This window comes from Carcharodon carcharias, chromosome 9 (assembly GCF_017639515.1).
Source record: "Carcharodon carcharias isolate sCarCar2 chromosome 9, sCarCar2.pri, whole genome shotgun sequence".
Taxonomy (NCBI): Eukaryota; Metazoa; Chordata; class Chondrichthyes; order Lamniformes; family Lamnidae; genus Carcharodon; species Carcharodon carcharias.
The window spans coordinates 41,145,537-41,166,484 of NC_054475.1; the positions used below are offsets into that span (position 1 = coordinate 41,145,537).

Below are 20,948 nucleotides of genomic sequence, written 5' to 3' on the forward strand. Positions count from 1 at the left end.
AGAAAGTTTCGAGTCATACGGACTTGAAACGTTAACTTGTGTTCCTCTCCGCTGATGCTGTCGGATCTGCCAAGTTTTTCCAGGTATTTTTGTTTTTGTTTTGGATTTCCAGCATCCACAGTTTTTTGCTTTTATCTTAATTATTATCAGTCTCTGTGTATATATATTATTTTATATATAATTTTATGCTTTCTTTTTAATTACGTATTAATATAATTATAAAAGTAAGGTAGTTCAACTTAGCGTTGCTTACAGTTCACAGGAACAATTCTAAATAAAATATATAGTCAGGTAACTTGCACATGACAAAGTTGTGTGGGCTACTGTCACTTTAATGGTCGGCGATAACTTGTTGTCCGGCTCATTAAGATTTTAAAAACATTTTTAAGAGTTGTAGGGCTATGGCTATGAAAGGAGTATTCTAAATTTATATTGAACATTTTTAAAAATATATTTACTTCAACTCATATTTCTTCATGCCAATCTGATGAGGTAATTAATTTTAAGTTAAAATGGGAAAACAAAGAGGATACTGCAATTTTATACTTTTTAATTATGTATTAATATTGTAAAAGTAAAGGTAGTTCAATTAATGTTGTTTACAGTTCACAGGAACAATTCTAAATTGCTGTGATGTGTTCAGTAGTTGAGGCATTGCTCAGGAATAAACAAAAATGTAAAAGACTGGTCTCCTCTCCTGTAACTCAGTTGCTTGATTTGCAATCTAAAACTCTGGCATCTCTTCCATTTTCTTTCTCTTGCTGCACACCTTTCATTAATGTATCTGTTTTCTCTGACTCTTGTTCTTAATTTCTCGTTGATTTTTTCTGTCAGTTTCTCTGTCGTTGGTTCTCCTCTCTTTTCCATATATTTTTCAAGATGTCTCTCACACTCTTTCTCAGTCTCTGTCTCTCATCCTGTGTCACTTACCTTGCCCAACTTGCAGCATCACCCCAACTGATAACAGTGGAATTGACCTTGTCTTTCCCTTGAAATAAGGAGTCAATTTGTTTATGGTTTTACTCCATTTGCGCCTGTTTCCCCTTTGGCGGGATTTTCCACACCCGCCCGCCCCTGGGATTTTCCAGTCCCGCCATGAGTCAGTGGACTTGTGGCTGGGGCACCGCCTCACCTGCGGCTGGTCCCGCTCACAATGGGGCCGGAAAATCCCGACCTAAGTCTGTGGTTCCCGGCCTTCAATTGCATCCTCAATCAGGAAGGCCAGGGTTAGGAATGGATGTGTTAAAAGGCATGGACCTACTTGTAGCCACGAGTGAGCAATAAATAAGGTCAATAAAAGAGGCATGAGCAATGAGGCTGGAAATGCTGATGGGTGAGAGGTAGCAAGCAGAAAGACCAGGGCCAGAAGGGAACAAGCTACAGCCAGCTGGGAAGAAGTGACCAAGAATGTCATAGCGTACGGGTTGGGAAATTTAAAGGGGGCTAGGGCCAAAGTTCAGATCAGAAGGAATGATCAAGGAGTCTAATATTTGCTGGCAGCTATGGAACATGCAGCAGAGAGATTGGGGCCTCCCTCCTCTAAATGAGTATAGAAGCCCCAGTGCTGACATTGTTACTGCTGGGGAATTGTGTGCCATATGATTTTTCTTTGCATGGAATTGGTCAGATATGTGACTGAACCAAATGGTTCTGGGATCTGATGGGTCAAAGGAACACATAATACATTCTTAAAAACATAAAAGTTGCTGGATGGTTCTGAATAAAATGGATTTATGTAAATATTATTTATAATTGGCAGAAAGCCTAGCATGGAATTAACTGTCTTAGGGACATCAGACAAAAGCAATTAATCCCTCTTGAGCATTCATGCGCAGACAATCACATGGGGATTGTGGAACCATAGAGGCAACTTTGAATTTAAAGCTTATGCACCCAGCATAAGTATATTGGAATTTTAAGATTTTTGATGGTTAAGATAAGGCATGTTGGATTGAAAATTGCACACAAATGTAGCCTATAAAACTGAAGCTGCAGCAATGCAGGAAGATACCATCTAGATTTTTTGATAACTCTAGTGTTGCTTTGCTCCCTTTGAAGCACATTATCATCTGCACGTCTGAATATTAATATTCAATCACATCAGCTTTCTTCAGATCTGCACTGTAAAATCACTCAGCCATTTAAATGGTAGATTGCCTTTTGTGGCCTATGTTTTCAAGTTCAAATGTTTCAAAAATCAATAGCAGTCTGAATGTCTCTTAAAATGATCCACAATGTTGTTAAAATTCACAGTATTTTTGTATTCCATTCATAACTGATGTGATGGTTTTTATTCACCTCTCAGCCAAGATGGCAAACCTTTGTCGGTTGACTGATGTGAAACTGCTTTGTATTTGTGCAAATTGTTAATTTAATGACCTTGAAATCAATCCTATGTAAAAGCTAGCAAAAGGCATAATCTACCGCATCAGCAGCCTCTCTTATGGGGTAAAAGAATGCTTTTCTTTAAATCAGGAGCTTTGCTGTGCAGATATTGTCGACTGTAAAGGCCTGCCTGGAGAAACACTGCAAAGTTTTGCTTCCTTTTCACAGACCAAACAGGATGATGATGACGCAGAAACTGGTTTAACTGAAGGTGAAGACAAGGACGGGGAACCAAAAGAGGAAGAAAAACTAGGAAAACTGCAATTTTCACTGGACTATGACTTCCAGAATAATCAGGTGAGATGCTGGCATTCTGATTTAATTGCAGAACTTGCAAAAGATGGTGTAGAAATTCATGGAGATCAGTTCATTAAGGGTCATTCCAACATTCGGTTTGTTCTTAGTTAAGTTGCTTCAAAAGACTTTCCTGTTCAAAGCAGAAGAGAAATGGATGGTTTAATTGCTCATATGGACATATTCTACTTCTTGCCTAAGCTGAGAAACTGTGTCTAACATTTGTATTTGCAATCTATAAGTCTCTATTAGAAGGGGATGGAATATTTGAAGCACTGATGGGTTTGCTTATTTTAATTTGCCAGTCTGCTATTATATAATGAAATTGCTTCAAAAAGCAGCTTATTGTCATGTCCTTGATTGTTTTCTTCAGTGGACCTTAATCCTATTTTAAAACCTTACTTACTGGTTCACTTTCCACATTCCTAAACCACTTTGAAATCCCTAACAGTCAGAGTGATTCAGGTGATGCAACTCCCCAGCCTCAGTCAGTGCTTTTTTTTATATGTTTATAGGATGTGAATATTGCTGGCAAGGCCAACATTTATTGCCCATCACTAATTTCCTTGAGAAGGTGATGGTGAGTTGCCACCTTGAACCATAGGAGTGTCGGTACACCCACAGTGTTGTTAGAAATGGAATTCCAGGATTTTGACCCAATGACAGTGACGGTGATATAGTTCCAAGTTAAGATGGACTGTGACTTGGAGGGGATTTTCAAGGTGGTGATTTTCCCATGGATCTGCTATCCTTGTCCCTCCAGGTGGTAGAGGTTGCAGGTTTGGAAGGTGTTGTTGAAGGAGCCTTGGCGAGTTGCTGCAGTGCATCTTGAAGATGGTACACACTGCCGCTACTGTGCGCCAGCCACAAACCAGCCAACTAAAAGATGTGGAATCTGGCCTGAGTGATATCCAAGGGCAGGACCTTCCGGTCGGCGAGCGGTGGCAGGGCCTGCTCGCCAATGCGTAAAATGACGTGGGATGATTTCGGGTGGAACTCCTATTTTAGTGGCTTATTGAGGCCATTGAAAAACTAATTGAAGTCATTAATGGACCTGCCCTTAAAGTTGGCGGGCAGGCCGGGAGCCCTGGCAGGCTTCAGAAAAAGCATGAAACCTCATCCATGGGCAGGATGAGGTTTCATGAGGGTTTTTAAATTTTTAACAAGGGTTTCAGTAAATGTTATGGACATGTCCCAACTCATGCGACAGTGTCACATGAGGGGACATGTCAGGGAAAGTTTTCTATCATTTGTATTAAAAATTTTAATTCGGAGCTGATCTCCCTGAGACAGCACTTAGCCTCAGGGAGATCTGTGCACTCTTTCGCATGCATGCGTGAAAGAGCGCAGCCCCGGCTGAGGGAATCTGCCCCCCCCCCCCCACCACCTGCCCACACAAGGAGCGCATGGCGCTTCCTGGCAGTTGTCACACTGGGCAGGCCTTAATTGGCCCGCCGAAATAAAATGGCGGCAATCGGAGGTGCGCCCTCTTCCACAGTACCCTCCCTGACAGGGGGGAAATATTTCCCCAAGCGTCCTCAGGAACAGGAGCTGACTATTGAGCCCTTCTGTGTGTTTCCCAATCCACTTAGATCATGGCTATACCTCCACTCCATTCACCTGCTTTTGTTCCATATCTCTTGATATTACCTAGGGCAGGATTTGTAGGTCGGCATGCGGGCGCGATTGGCAGGCCTAAGAGCAGAAGGGGAATGGACCGCCGACTGGGATTTCACACTGGCTGGCCAATTAATGGCTAGCCAGTGTGAACCACGTGCCAAAATGATCAGTGCTGCCTGGGTTGGGATCGGGAGGAGGGTGTGCACTGAAGTCAGCGCAGGTGCCGGGGAGCACCCACAGGAAGCTCCCTGAAGGCAGAAAGCTGCCTCAGGTTGCTGAAGTTTTCAAAAATATCAAATAAAGATTTTTAAATCCGGTAAAAAATCCATGCGACACAAGCTGAGCGTAGGCATTGTAATAATTCTGTGCATAGATTTTCTTGCTTTTTAAACTTAATAACGGAAACCTCATCCCACCCTTGGATGAGGTTTCCTGAAAAATGCAAAGGCCACCTGGTCGATTCGGCCGCCTGCCAACCGTAATGTTGGATGGGCAGCAAAAATTCCAGTTAATTTCGCCACTAAGGGGCTTGATAGCCTTCTTAATTGTCAGAGGGCACACTTCTAAGTTTAGTGCATGCCCGACAACCAAAATATCTTGTGAGTGTGCAATGATGTCAGCACGTTCGCCCGACGTCATCACACACTCAAGCTGGGCAGGCGCGTGCCCAGCTGCTCAGCGAAAAATTCTGGTCCTAATGTAAATCCATTAACCTCAGTCCTGAAAATTCAATTGAACCAGGGTTTAAAGCCTTTTTAAGAGAGGGTGAGTTCTATATTTCCACTCCCCTTTGCAAGAAGGAATGCTTCGTTACTCGGAATGGTGTGAAAACGGTATTTGCTACTACATGGATCGGTTAAAGCAAGTAGCATAGATTCATTTTGGAAAAATGTAAATAAGTACAAGAGGGAGAAAGGCATAGAAAGATATATTCACATGTTGACAGGCTGATAGGCAGTAAATAGAGTGGATGGAGGTTTCTCTACTCCTTCATCCAAGTAATTAATAGGTATAATGGGCAGGATTTTTCTGTTGGCCTCCGGGCGTGGGCCCGACATGCCGACGCGTAAAATGGCGCATGATGACGTTGGGCACGTGCGCCATCGCAATATTTTGTTTGGCGGGCATGCGCCGGAGTCAACTGTGCGTTTGCCAAAATGTAAATGACCTATTCAGGCAATTAAGAAATTAATTGAGGCACTTGCGAACACTGCCCGTCCAACCTTTTTAGGAAACCTCATCTGTGAGCAGGATGACCGGAAGCTTTTATCAAATAAATAAATAAATTTTCATAAATTTGAAAACATGTCCCAACTCATGTGGCACAGTCACATGAGGGGACATGTTTAATTAATTTTTTAAAACATTTATTTAATTGTTTTAATATCCATTCAATGCCTCAGGGAGATTTCTGTGCTCTTCTGCATGCATGTGAGAAAGAACGCTGGCCCCAACTCCCCCTCCTCCCCCTGCCCGCTCTGGTTGCACCAAGAGCTACCGATCACATATTATGCTGGGTGGGCCTTAATCGGCACGTCCGCATATATCCGCGCCCACCCCAGCCCACTCCCACCCAGCCCGCCCACCATAGGAAATGTTCTGGCCAACGAATAACTGTGGCCCTAGTATAGATTGCCGGGGAATACACTTGTCACGTTATCCAATTAGAGAACATTTTTTTTAATCCCTATGTCCAGCTCCTATACAATTATTTGAATTGTGCCACAGGGTTACTTCTGATTTTGTGTGCTCCCATTCTGCTATTAATATTGTGTGCAGAAACTTATCAAATTCAAATGTGTCTGGAAATTCATATAGATAACATCCATTGACACTCCCCTCTCCACCCTGCTAGGCAAACATAAGTTATCATTCACAACTCCTTGGTTTACAACTGTAGAAATTTAGAATGGAAAGAGATGGTAAACTCATATCCCATCACTCAATGGCAACTGCAACACCAACATAGTATTGTTGAAAAAAGAGACATACTATCAAAACTTTTCACCTTGCATTCATCAGGATAGCTCACAAGAAATTACCAACTGTAGTGGGGGAACAACTGTTTATACTGCATGAGAAGAGAGTGCTGATTGGTTAGTATATGGACTCTGGCGGAGGCATTGCCATGTAGAATGCAGCATGGAACAGTTAAGTGCCCAATTCTGTTCAAATTCAAACTGGGCAGGTTGGCTCTGATTGTCAAGGCATTGCCCTGGGGAATGAACCAGGGGAATGACTCTTCCCTAAGCTTTTGTTCAGTTGGAAAAGGCACAAAGTGTGGACATGTCCTTTTTGTCTGCTGATGACAGGATCCTGTGTGTGAATACACATGGCTTCTAACATGTGTAAGTGACCCACACTGCAAGCCTGACTGACAATCTTAAATTGGTTTTCAGTGTAATTCTTAGTACAGCCAGGGTTGCTTAGCAGGTGGAATCTCATTTGATGTTAGACACTGTTTTAACTGTTCCGTGCTGCATTCTTCATGGCAACACTCCACCAATCAGAGTCCACTTGCCAAACAGCCAACTGTTTCTTCTCAAGCAGTATAAATTGTTGTTCCCCATTACAGTTGGTAATTTCTTGTGAGCTGTCCTGAGGAGTGCAAGATGAAAAGCTTTGATATAGCATGTCTCTTTTTTTCAGCAATACTCAAGTTATCTACTACCAAACATCAACATATTGTGACACTCATATTAGAGAGATAAATTCCAAGTTTGGTTTGTGCTTTAGTTTTAGTACTGAAATTAGAAAATAGTTTTACTAGCAGACATGATCTGTACTACCACCTCACCATGGCAGCCATTACATGACGACCTACACTTCTGCATTTAAACATGATAAAGTCTCTTGCAAGGCTCCTTGCATGGCAACACTACATAAATCTTTTAAAATAGGATCCAATGGCTTGTTATACTTCTGTTGCCTTGAGCCTGCATGTAGCTGACCCTAATTAAGGTCAAACCACAGTGAAAGTTTCAGCACTCACTGTGGAGGGCTCTGGAAATGCCAATGTAGCACTACAAAGATATCGATGACATTCCAATCAACAAAAGCCTTTAAAGAGGCTCATTTCTGTGCCTGAGATTTTCATTTCTCACTTAAACATCTGTAATACTCTCGGTTATGCCATGTTAATGAATGGCATGGACAGCATATGTCATATATCACACTCAAACAGATTGTTGTGTCACAGCAGAGAATAAAATCACATAATTCAATTGTTTTTTCCCAAATTTCTCTGTTTCTCTCCAAAATGCATTAACACTTACTGCAGGAGACCTCAAGAGGCACTTGACAACCCTTCATTAATCTGCTCAAATTACCACTTCTATGCATGACCCTAAACAGTGAGTGTTGTCAGCCTAATCAACCACATAGAACATGACAGCTGAGACAAACTGGCTGTCACCTGAGTAGATTTAACTCCCTATACCCAGCAGAACCAGGACAGTAACAGAGTTAACTGGTGGGCCTACTGCCTTGTTCCTACTCTGTTTCCATTTTTCCTGGGGCCTTTCACTAGGTGGCTGTAGACGGGATTCAACCTCCTTTCCCCGAGACCCCAGGTTGATCTGGCTTTTGCGTGGGGCAGCTGCCCTCTTAACTACAGCTCAGACCAGGTCTCAGGTCAGGACAAATAACTCAGGAGGTCCGTTGTTTAGATTCTCGAACAAGATGGTTTATTCAAGCTTGTACAAGCATATACAGGGAGAGCAGTCTCTTAGTCCAACAAGAGGCACTCTGCCATAATTACAAAGTCTCGTAACTTATATACTTTTTCTTATCACAATACATTTGAGTACATTTGAATACATCCACTCGGTAACCGACACACAGGTGCCATGTTAAAACTATCCTATTGAGTACATAAACATGTGATTCTGCTAACCAATTATTCTAAAGGGTGTATACATAATTATATTATCCAATCAAAATTAAAACACGTACGCAAGACCTTGATTCTCACAACTCAAGACTGCTGGTGTTTCATCAAAGACCCCTAGGTCCATTGTATGTTTTCCCATATCTAAGCTAAAACGATCTACCCTGTCCCTATCTGAGAGAGGAGAATACCTAAACTAACTTTGTTATGTTTTATCTCCAGTCCAGCTCTCTAGGCTTCAATGCACCATTTTACCACTTGAATGGTTCTGTCTGTGCCTAGATTTTAGCTCATCTCTTGAAACTTTGTAAATCACACAAAACTCAAAGCTCTTTTGTGTGCAATGTCCATCTCTTACCCTCAGCAGCCAATATGTTCAGCATCCGTGTCTACCTGGAGATTTTAGGGTTTTTCAGTAAATTCTTAGTGTTCTCTTTTAGTATTTTTAATTTTCTCCTAACAGTGGCCAACGTATCTACCTGAATCTGGCAGGAGCCTCACTAAGCTATGTAAACTAAGGTCCTGTGACATATATGAGAATGTTATGCCATTTTAACTGCCTACCAAGCAGAGCATGTGCAGTGGGCTCTCTACTCTGCAAAACCTGCTGGTACAGCAGACGAGGCCCCAAAGGTAAGTGCTAAAATTACTTTTGTGGGGGTCTGAAGGTGAGGAAGGTTTCCTCGGGGCTGTACAGGAGTAATGTGGGCTACTGCCATCCGGGCCCTCCTCTCCAGCGTACTTCCCCAACCCCACCACTGCCATCCCCCCATACCCTACCCTCTTGGCCTACATTTAATGACAGCTGAGTTTGTGTCCCATATTGCAACAGCCCAGAGGCAGCGAGGAGCAGCAATGTAACCTCTTGGCATCCACAGCTTGCTGAGAACATGGGGCAGAATCTTTCCCTTGTCGGGCGGGCTCGGCGGGGACGGTCGGGAGGCGCCTGAGCAGATCGGGCATGTGCCCTCCCGCCGAGCAAAAAACTTTGCCCATGGCTATGAGGCACTGCCCTCAAAACTGAGTAGACCTCCTGCTGGGACAGGAAGCCTGTGTGCTCCTCTGATCTGCCTCCAAGAGTTAAACCTAGCCCCTGATGTCCAGACACTGTCCAGGAATCAGGATAATGATCAGGAACCAAGGCTGATCTTTCTAACCCTAAATCAGATGCTGAGGTCAATTGTGATGCATCAGCTGCTGGTCTGACTGAACTCAGTGTAACATATTAGGCAATGCTTTTGATCAATTAAATCCATCATGGCAGCATTAAAAGAGCTATTTTTATTTGATGGAAGGTGGAAAAAAAGATCATGCAAAAAATTGTGTAATACCAATTATCTCTGAATTGTTCAATGTTACATTCTGCACAAGGACCGCTCAATAAATGGCAGCATTCAGACCTTTAGAATTAACCGTCCCCAGTACACAGAATGACCTCTGGAGAATGATTCAGGTACAAAGAGTCAGCTGTTTTTTTTTATCATAGTGCAATCTGAGACATTTTATTATATGAACATCTGACACCAGAAAAATCATCTTCAAAGACAACTTAAAAAGTAGCTTTCCATCCCATGTTTCATCAAAATATTTGAATACCTTTCACTGCACTTTGATAGATTGCAGGTTCTTTCTCTATACTGAACTCCAGGAGGGTGCTATCTTGTGCCTCCTATGGTACCGCACGCAGCTGGTTGTAAATGATAAAATTTACATGTGTCATTTAGCTTCTTGGTGGGAGAGCTGAAGTTTGCAATTTAAATTTTATTCCCATCCTATTATTGCATATAATTATATTTGCATTGCATTAGAAACCCAAAGTGTCATTACACAATCTCATCTTTATGAAATTCCTCACATCCTGTTGGCTCCATCAAAGTATTTAAATAATTGATTACTTTTAGGAGGTTGAACTGAACGTATATTTAAAGTTAGGTTGGCGGTAAGTAACATTTGAAAAGATTTGTGCCTCTTTGAGAAAGTCTATGGAATATTTTGGCAGTCATATTTCAAACTGTTGCGCTTCCGTGTTACTCCTATACATAGAGGGCAGAATTTTACGGCCCCGTTTCGGCGGATATGGGGCCGTAAAATGCGGCGAGCCATTATAAATCCCATTGACGACAACGGGAACATAAAATCCCGCTGTCGTAAAGTTCTGCCCAAAGAGTTCAGCTTGTTAATTGAGCATTAACTGTTCACTTGCTTTCAAAACTAATTGGGAAAGTTTTATTGTTAAGTCATTCTCCCTTCAAGTGATCTTCAATTCCTGGAGACTCCAGGCCAACCTTGGAGAGGTGGCAGCCCTAGTTTGAACTTGACACCACAATTTAAAGCCGCATAGCTTTGCCTTTACTGTGAATGGTCCATTAATGTCATAACCTTCCCAGTTGGCTAATTTTCATCTAGTTCCCAGTTTACAGCAGAAGTAACCTTTCCTAGAGCAAATATTGGTATTACTGATTAACTTCACACCAGTGTGCACACACAAGAATAAAGCCCAGTTATTAATCACAAAGGGCCAAAAAAAGGTCAGAAATTTATTGGATTTTCAGGAATTCTGGATAAGTTTTAGACCTGAACCTCCAGGCAATATATGGGCAGTGAATAGGTCACTACAACTACTTTCAGCTGGGGTTCCCATCTGCTGCTGAATTCCCAGGCTGGGGATAACAAAGCTCCAGATTGAGATTCCCCTTCCACTGTGGACCTCCACTGGACTTACGCTGCTAGTACACTAGAAGAGTTGTGAATTCTCAATCCCCATTTTTGAGCTCATGCATTTACAATGGTACCCTTGAGCGTTAAGTTTTGATAAACTAAGATTTTTGTATTGCATTTACAATTTATAAATATATAGCAAACATACATGCATAAGAGTTATTTAATACAAGCTGGCCTGTCTGCACTACTTCCTCAAGACCTGTCCACATTAGTGCAATGTCATACAATCACCAGATCTGTTGTGTATTATCACCTTTTCACCATGAGACTGACTCCTTAGGTCACTGTATAGAGTACACTGCGTGCTTCAGCTTGTTAGGAACTTGATGTACCAGTACTTGTGTGCGGATGCATACAAAATGCATTAAACATTATGTACATTGGAATGTGAAAGAAAATCAAAGTGCCCGATTGTGTTATGACAAGTAAAACTCTGTTCAATGCGAAATAGAATATAGCATTCAGTGTCATTTGAGTGATCCGGTTAGCTATATCAAATGCATTGGCACGGCATCTATGATAAATGGAAAGGTGATAGCGTAATAGAGGGACTCTTTTGAGGTGAGGTGAAAATGTTGGTACCTTTTAGGGATTATACTCTGATGCTCCATCTTGAGCTGAATTGCACAACCTAATCGCTCAATATAGAGTAGTTTGCACTGTCAGAGATGAAAGACACAAGGGCTAGTTCTACTGCTTTGTCAGGATAGCTCACAGTGAATACAAATGAGAGAAAGGGAAGAAAACTGAAAAGTAGTTTAAAAAGTAAATTGAAAAAAGATAGCCATTACAAGACACCTAAGTGTGAAGAAAGTGGAATCCAAATTGCCACTTTAAATCTACATTTGAATTCATGAGTGTATTGCGATAGAGTGCACGTGCAACTATAAAACACACTTAATGAGGGATTTGTTTCACTTGACTAGCTCATCACATTAAAATAATACATTAAAATTTAAATACATATTGAAACCTAATTGCATACATCACTATGAAGAAAAGGTTGGCTTGTTTGTTCACCTGTTCTTCACAGTTATTCTGCATCTTTAAAATAGTTCTGAATCATTGTCATCATTATTAGCTGAACCTCTAATAATAAACTATAACACTACATGAGATCGCATAACTAAGCATTGGCTGCACAGGAGGGCAGACATCCAATGATGCAACCTACCATTGATGACTATGACAGACCATCCTGTGTGTGAGTGATGTATTTTTCTCCATTGTTACTGCGAATTGTTATGAGTGCAGAAATTGTAGGGTATAAGAAGAACGAATCAGAATGAAAAATTGGGATTTGACAATGCTGATGGAATTACTGTTAGGTTCAAGTGTTGTTGCTTTGAAGTCACATTGATGAAAAACTGCAATATTAAGACAATCTAAAGAGATAAATTTAATTCAGACAGAAGGCTTAGAAAAGTGGTGAAGGCACCTTCCAACTTGAATAAGATTGTTTCACATTTACAACTTAAAGCATGGTGAATTATATTAAATAATAACCTGTATTTCTAGCTGATAGCTAGGTTTCCCAGGGTTCATGATATACTGTGCTTGAGTTGCATGGAAATAGCATCCAACATTACGCAGCCTGCTCAAAACTACGCACCAACCCTACTGACCTGACCCTGTTTGAGAGTTGCATTAATCTGCAATTCTCATTAATGCATTATCTGCATTAATCACCTGCCAAACCCAAGACCTGGCCACCCCTGTGTTCAGAAGTAAGTATTTGGTACCATCTGGTGGACACCGAGCACCTCTCATGCACTGAAGTCTGCTGGCCAATGTTTTTGGATCCCTATTCTTGTGTCCAGCATCTCAAATTGGGGGAATATTTTTTTTTATTCATTCACGGGATATGGGCTTTGCTGGCTGGGCCAACATTTATTGCCCTTCCCTAGTTGCCCTTCAGAAGGTGGTGGTGAGCTGCCTTCTCGAATCACTGCAGACCATGTGGTGTAGGTACACCCAGAGTGCTGTCAGGAAGGGAATTCCAAGATTTTGACCCAGCGACAGTGAAGGAATGGCGACATATTTCTATGTCAGATTGGTGAGTGACTTGGAGGAGAACTTCCAGGTGGTGGCATTCCCACCTATCTGCTGCCCTTGTCCTTCGAGGTGGTAGTGGTTGTGGGTTTGGGAGGTGCCAACTGCAAATTATTGTGTGTGCAGAAATTGTCCATTGGGAAGTTCATTAAGCTGCTGCAGAAGAAAGAAATGAAGAAATTGATACAAGGGCTTAAGGATGACCTATTTATTTTGAAAGGAGATGAAATTAACAGGTGCTTAAACACTAAAAAGGAATGCATTTCTGACCCTTTAGATGTTCCTTCTTGTCAACCATGGAGACCTAGATATAATGGATATGATATTCTTAGCACAAGGTCTCAAGATGGTGCTTCTGCATCTTTAACACGGGCAGAATTTTTATCTCGGTGGATAGGCGCATGCCTGACCCACTCGAGCATAGAGTGATGCACATTGAGATCGGGCGTGCCCGCTGAAAACTAAAAGGCCTATTGAGGCCATTAACAAAGTCATTGAAACAAATTTTTCACTGCCGTCCAACCTTATGGTTGCCTGTGCATTTTCTGGTGCCACATCAAATATTATTATGGAAAATAAAAGCACATGGTGTAAGGGGTAACATATTAGCTTGGATAGAAGATTGGCTGGCTGGCAGAAATCAGAGAGTATGCATAAATGGTCTTTTTCTGATTGGCAGGTTGTGATGAGCGGAATCCCACAGGGGTCTGTACTGGGGTCTCAACTTTTCACGATTTACACCAATGACTTAAATGAAAAGAGTGAAGACATGGTAGCTAAATTTGCAGATGATACAAAGATAGGTAGGAAAGAATGTTGTGAAGAGGAGGTTGCAGATGGGTATAGATGGGTTGAGTGAGTGGGTAAAGATCTGGCCAAAGGAGTTTAATATGGGAAAATATGAAATCGTTCACTTTGGCAAAGTATTACTTATGGAGAACAGCTGCATAATTCTGAGATGCAGAGGGATTTAGGTGTTCTAGTACATACTTATTTGTTTATTTATTTATTTTTGGGATGTCAGCGTTGCTGGCTAGGCCAACATTTATTGCCCATCCCCTTTGAGAACTACTTTGGTGTGGTTCTGGAGTCACATCAGGACAGCAGATTTCCTTCCCTAATGGATATTAGTGAAACAGATGGGTTTTTACAACAATCGACAATGGTTTCACGGTCATCGTTAGACTTTTAATTCCAGATTTTATTGAAGTCAAATTCCACCATCTGCTGTGGTGGGATTCAAATCCAGGTTCCCAGAGATTGCCTGGAATACCAATCTAGTAACAATACCATTACGCCACCACCTCCCCTCTACAAGAGTCACAAAAAGTTAGTATGCAGGTACAGCAAGTAATTAAGAAGGCTAATAGAATGCTATCCTTTATTACAAGAGGAATGGAACTTAAAGTAAGGATGTTATGCTTCAGTTATACAGGGTATTGGTGAGACCGCACCTCGAATACAGTGGGCAGTTTTGGTCTCCTTGTTTAGGGAACGATGTAAATCCATTGGAAGCGATTCAAAGGAGATTTACTAGATTGATAGCTGGAATGAGTGGGTTGTCTTATGAGGAAAGGTTGGACAGGCTGGGCTTGTTTCCACTGGAGTTTAGAAGAGTGAGGGGTGCTTTCATTAAAGTATACAAGATCCTGAATGACAAGGTGGATGTGGAAAGGATGTTTCCTCTTGTGGGTGAGTCCAGAACTAAGGGGCATTGTTTTAAAATTAGGGGTCGCCTTTTAGGACAGAGATGAGGAGATTTTTTTTTCTTTGAGGGTTGTGTGACTTTGGAATTCTCTGCCTCAGAAAGTAGTGGAGGCGGAGTCATTGGATATTTTTAATGAAGAGGTAGATAGATTCTTGTTAGGCAAGAAAATCAAAGGTTATCGGCGTTGTCTGGGAATGTCGAAATTGAAACACAAGAAGATTAGCCATGATCTTATTGAATGGCGGAGCAGGCTCGCTGGACCAAATGATCTATTCCTGTTCCTATTTCTTATGTTATGTTCTTATGGAAACCTCATCCACGGGCGGGATGAGATTTCCAACATCAAATTTTTAAAAATCAATTTTTAAAAATTTCATTTATAACATGACCCTACTTATGTGACAGAATCAAATGAGGGGACATGTTTAATAACATTATTAAAATCTTTATTTCTAATTTTTAAAACTGTTCATCTCCCTTAGACAGCTCTGTGCCTCAGGGAAATTTTCAAGTGAGCACTCAAACGCATGCACGAAATTCGCGCTTGCCCTCCTCCCCCGCCCACCAGTGTGAACTCGCCGTCCAGCCCCAATCTCAGGCAGCGGTCGGCTTCCCGACTGCGCGACCAAGCCTGCCCGACATGAACAAAATTCTGCCCTGTGTGTTAATGTGGTTCCCACACACTTGAAATGGGAGTTTCCTCTATCATCCGAATTGAAATGTTCTGCATTCAAGTCTTCATATTTCACCACAATGCTGAACACCATTGCAAGTGCCATCCATTCCTAGCAAATTGGTAAGCCTTTGCTCCACAAAAATCACATGAGGGCCTTGGAAACCTATATTTCCCCCACCAATAATCATCCAAAACATACTCTAACTTCTCCTCCTCCTCCTGGTTTCCTCTTCCTTTTCGCTATCCCTCACTCTGTTGTTTCTCCTACCTCAGCTATCTCTCAATCTTCTCCTCACCCCATCCTCCATACTTCCCTCCATTTTGCTCCCCCTTCCTCTCCCTTCTCTTTGTCTGCCTTGTGATGTAGGGATCGGAGATATACAGAGATGACACACACCAATTTTTATGTCTAAACAGGAGCTTTATTTCCAGCACTTTAAGATGTCTGCTTTCATGCTTACAGCTTCTTGCTTCAGTTTTGTAGTGTAGGTTCGGTGGCAGGAGAGAAATGGCAGTGTTCTCCACTGGGGCGGGCAGGACAGCTGACTACACATAATCATGCGCTGGTTGGCTCATTACTTATTCATCCATGCAGAACACAGTGCATCTTGTGGCTGGGGCAGGTGGGAAATCACCCTTCCTGCCATTACCTCATGGAGTTGAAGGGCCAGGTGCCATATTTAAAGAGTACCCAGACGGCCTTCCAATCTTCGCACAACTTATGCTCCCGGCACCTGATGTGAGTCAAGTTCTAAACAATCCCCAAGCAGGTGAAAGCATGTCTACTCACCTCAAAGTCATGGAAGAAGTCAAGCTTGCCATGTGCAAGCCACTTAAATAGAGTCATAGGGGAGAATTTTCTCTCCTGCGGTGGGCACGCAGCCGATCGCTGCCCGCGATTGGCTGCACGCCGCCATTTTACGTGGGCGGGCCAATTAAGGCCCACCCAGCGTGACGTGCACCCAGAAGCGCTGAGCGCTCCCTGTGCAAGTGGGGGGTAGGGGGGAGGAGAAAGAGACTGGGCCTGTGCTCTTTTACACATGCTTGCAAAAGAGTGCAGAAATCTCCCTGAGGCGCAGGGCTCCCTCAGGGAGATCAGTTTGAGTTTCAAAAATTTTAATAAAGAAAAAAAAATTTAAAACATGTCCCCTCATGTGAAAGTGTCAGATGAGCTGGGACATATCTATGAAATTTAATGAAAATCTTTATTTTACTCATAAATTATTCATGAAGCCTCATCCAGCCCGTGGCTGGGCTCTTTGCCTGCCCACCAACATTAAGCTTGGATGGGCAGCTATGCTAAGTACTTTAATTAGTTTTTAAAAGGCCTTAACAGGCCCTTGACATTTCGGCTGCACGCCCGCCGAACTGACAATCGGAATGACGTGCGGTGACGTTGAGATGCACGCCCGATATCACCGCGTGTCATTTTACACATCGGCGAGCAGGCCCTGCCCCACTTGCCAAGCCAAAGATTCTGGCCACAAAAGTGAACATTCTAATTTCCCATTGGCATTATAGCCACGTGAGGAGGTGTAAAAATTACTCCCCTAATTTACCACTCCAAGTCTGACCATAACAGGATTTTGTTGTGAATTCATAAGGATGAAGGTATTTACTCATTGTCTGTGCTTAACCATTTATATGGTGATTGCAAAGAAACTAGTCTGGCAGGCTTTATTGAGTTTAAGACAAAAAGCATTTAGCTATTATTGAGTTAAAAAAAAACACAGGTAAAGATATAAAAATATTTCAAAGGTAGTTACTTTATAAACCAGATTGAAGTTCAATAATGAAAGGTAAAAAAAAACTCAAAGTTCACAGTTTATGAGTCCTTGGCTGTGGCAGATTTTTCTCCCTGGTGCTCTTTGAGATTTCAGGGGCAGAATTTTACAGCAGCGGGATTTTATGTTCCTGCTGGAGTCAATGGGGATTATGATGGCTCGCCCATTTTATGGCCCTGTCCCAGCCAAAGCGGGGCCATAAAATTATGCCCCAGGAATTGAAGCCCATATAAAACTGCAATTACCGGAGACAATTTTTAAAAAACATAATCCATCTTTTCCAGAAGTAGATGATTTTTGCACCTAGGGTTTCTTTCGATGAAAAGTTTTCTATCTCTATGCTGGTTTTAGAACAGGAATAGAGATTGGGGCTTGACTTGAGGGAGAAGGGAAGGGAGAGAATATTATTGCCCCAGGTACTGGCAGGTTTTTCTAGATGACTGTTTCAGTAACTTGAGCACTATATTCAAAAGAGATTTCAAAAATTGTTATTCCAGTCACATGATGCTCTCACCCCATCATGATTTCAGAAGGTATTTCTTTAGCTGATTTAAAAAAAAATCATTCTTGGGATGTGGGCTTCGCTGGCTGGGCCGGTATTTATTGCCCATCCTGAGCTGCCCTTGAGAAGGTGATGGTGAGCTGCCTTCTTGAACTGCTGCAGTCCATGTGGTGTAGGGACACCCACAGTGCTGTTAGGAAGGGAGTTCCAGGATGTTGACCCAGCAACAGTGAAGGAAGTGCGGTATATTTCCATTGGAAGGAAACTTCCAGGTGGTGGTGTTCCCATCTATCTGCTGCCCTTGTTCTTCCAGGTGGTAGTGGTCGTGGGTTTGAAAGATGCTGTCTAAGGAGCCTTGGTGAATTCCTGCAGTCCATCTTGTAGATGGTACACACTGCTGCTACTGTGCGTTGGTGGTGGAGGAAGTGAATGTTTGTGGATGTGGTGCCAATCAAGTGGATTGCTTTGTCCTGGATGGTGTCCAGCTTCTTTAGTGTTGTGGGAGCTGCACTCACCCAGGCATGTGGGGACTATTTCATCACACTCCTGACTTGTGCCTTGTAGATGGTGGACAGGCTTTGGGGAGTCAAGAGGTGAGTCACTCACTGCAGGATTCCTAGCCTCTGACCTGCTCTTGTAGCTACAGTATTTATAAGGCTAGTCCAGTTCAGTTTCTGGTCAATGGTAACCCCCAGGATGTGGATAGTGGGGGATTCAGTGATGGAAATGCCATTGAACATCTAGGGGCGATGGTAGGATTCTCTCTTGTTGGAGATGGTCATTGCCTGACACTTGAGTGGCACGAATGTTGCTTGCCACTTGTCAGCCCAAACCTGGATATTGTCTAGGTCTTGATGCATTTCGACATGGACTGCTTCAGTATCTGAGGAGCCGTGAATAGTGCTGAATATTGTACAGTCATCAGTGAGCCTTCCCACTTCTGACCTTACGATGGAAAGAAGGTCATTGATGAAGCAGCTGAAAATGGTGGGGCCCAGGATACTACTCTGAGGAACTCCTGAAGTGATGTCTGAACTATCTATGGCTATTCTCCCATGACTTATAATGTCCCAGCCATTAGCTTCTGAATGATCCATTATCAGTCTTGATGAGATAAGAATAACACCTTTCCATGTAGCCAATGTCCTACTAGACTTTCTGTCGCCTCTTGAGAGGTAGCCTTATAGAAATACAAATGTGAGGTCCAGTACAGTTTCCAGAAAATCCTTTTGAAGAGGTTCTTAAGATCATCAGGTGTGAAATTCCAAAGAAGAATGTCAAATCATGCCTGAATCATAATTCACATTGGAACTTTCCAGGAACTGGTCAACTTGCAATACCAAATGCCAGGTGACTTGTGGCAGCCATCTTAAGTCAGTGCCTTTTCTTGCTTTTAAAAAGTCCTTTTTAAACGGTGCAATATGTTTGATCAGCTGAGGAAATTACAGATGGCTATCACTCATGTACAAGTTACATCATCGTGACATTGGCAGGGAACTTAACTTGAAAGGGTAACTTAATTTTAGTGAAGTGGTCTTTTAATGAGCATGTATGGCATGCTAACGCATGCAAAAGGGCTTCCCAACATTGTTCCTCAGGAAGCTCAACCTGTCATTTGCTTGCCTTTAAAGTCCCGAGAACAGAATTCCTACAGTTCAACCCCTGTTGGGAAACTGAGTTTTGGCTTCCCACCAAATTATGCTCCCCAACCCACCATGCTTCCAGGTGCTGGTGGGACTGGAAGGTTCTACGCCCTTTCTCTGTAACCGCACCCAGGCTTGACTAACAGCTACATAAAATCAAAAACTGATCAACAACATGAGTACCACACATTGCTTCCCCTGTTCCCCACTTTTATGGCTCCCCCACTCCCTGCCCACATTCCCAATTTGACTTTCTCCCTTTACACTCTTCTCCTTTCCTTCTCCCTTTCCCAGCTACATTTCTCTCCCCCTCCCTTTTTTCCCCTTTCACTGTTCCGCTTCAGTGTCTTGTTTTCATCTCTTCTCAAAAAGCACTGAAGATCCTTGTTCTTCCTTCAAATGCCACAAAACCTAAATTCTCATATGCTTGCTGTATTCTTATGACAATATCCCACCACTTGTTCTACCACTGGGGGTTAATATTTCAGTCACCATGCACCTGTCCTTAGAAACTGCCTTTCACACTCCTCATTTGCTATTAACAAAACCTGATGAAAAAATCTCTTCAAAACCCATTTTGACGTTACTCCTCACATCTATTCTAACTGTTCTTTCTCTCCAGTTCTTTGTTTGTTTTCTTCTCAATATGTAGTATTCTGAGATACCTTTTTGACATTATGAGTGAAATTTAATGCCTTCCTCCGAGGTGGGTTTGCTTGCAGACCTGCCACTTTCTCATATCTGAGTTCCAGGGCAGGAAGGCTCTTGGACGGTGTTGCCACCCTGTCCCAGTCAAGGCCCTTAAGTGGACCTACTTAATGCCTACTTAAGGGTCTCAACCCGCTGCTGCTGGTTTGCTTGTGGACTCCCAGATTTCAGCCCCAGGATCCTCGGTCCCTGGGAAAGCCAACGGCTTCACAGCACTTAATTTGGCGGGTCGTCCCAAAAGTAGGCCACATGGGGCTCTTGCTGGCCCTACTGTCGGTGGGTAAGACCTCGTCATCTACATTAAATTCCGCCCAATGTGTGCTATATAGATGCATGTTGTTGAAGGAATAATTTATTTGGGAAGGATTCTTCTTGAGCTGAGGCTAGACTACTATATTGGTGTGCTCCATAGATGCCATTGAAATAAATAAGGTCATAGAACATCCACTTGGGGCCATCAAATATCTGTAACCAGAAACAAAAAATTTGGTTTTATTTATCCACATTAAATGATGATTAGATGCTATGATCTTATTTTTTGAGACAGCACCAATGGTTTGCTTGTAGTCTCAACTGAGTAAAAATGAATTCTGTTTTACAATTACTTCAAAAAGAAAACAATGGCTCATGAAGAATCTCTAAGGATTCACACTGTGCAGAAATCAATAGCTCTACTGCATCCTGGCTTCTTTAGCTGATGCCAGTGGGGTTTACCCATGTGTATGCATGAAATGTCATTCTGCCTACAATAATAAAGGAACTATTTTTGAAACATGAGCATGGAATGAATAAAATGGTTATGTAAGTTACATTGAAAGTATTGCTTATAAAAATAACTGCCTCCCATCTTTTATAACCTTGTGAAAGGATTGGTATGTAACAAGCCTTGAAAACAAAAAAAAACATGACTTTAGTAAGGTTACCTTTGTGTTTTTTTTTAAATAAGATACAAGGTTATCTGATGCC

General features: G+C 42.3%; 1 protein-coding gene across 2 annotated transcripts in view; it reads left to right on the plus strand.

Annotated features, from left to right (window-relative positions):
• The window catches only part of LOC121281775 (synaptotagmin-B), a 261,001-nt gene that overhangs the window by 121,110 nt on the left and 118,943 nt on the right, over positions 1-20,948 (plus strand). For both annotated transcript variants that reach the window (XM_041194744.1, XM_041194745.1), the window contains exon 4: positions 2,554-2,682. In XM_041194744.1, the coding sequence (XP_041050678.1) occupies positions 2,554-2,682 (129 nt within the window). The remainder of the gene's footprint in view (positions 1-2,553; positions 2,683-20,948) is intronic.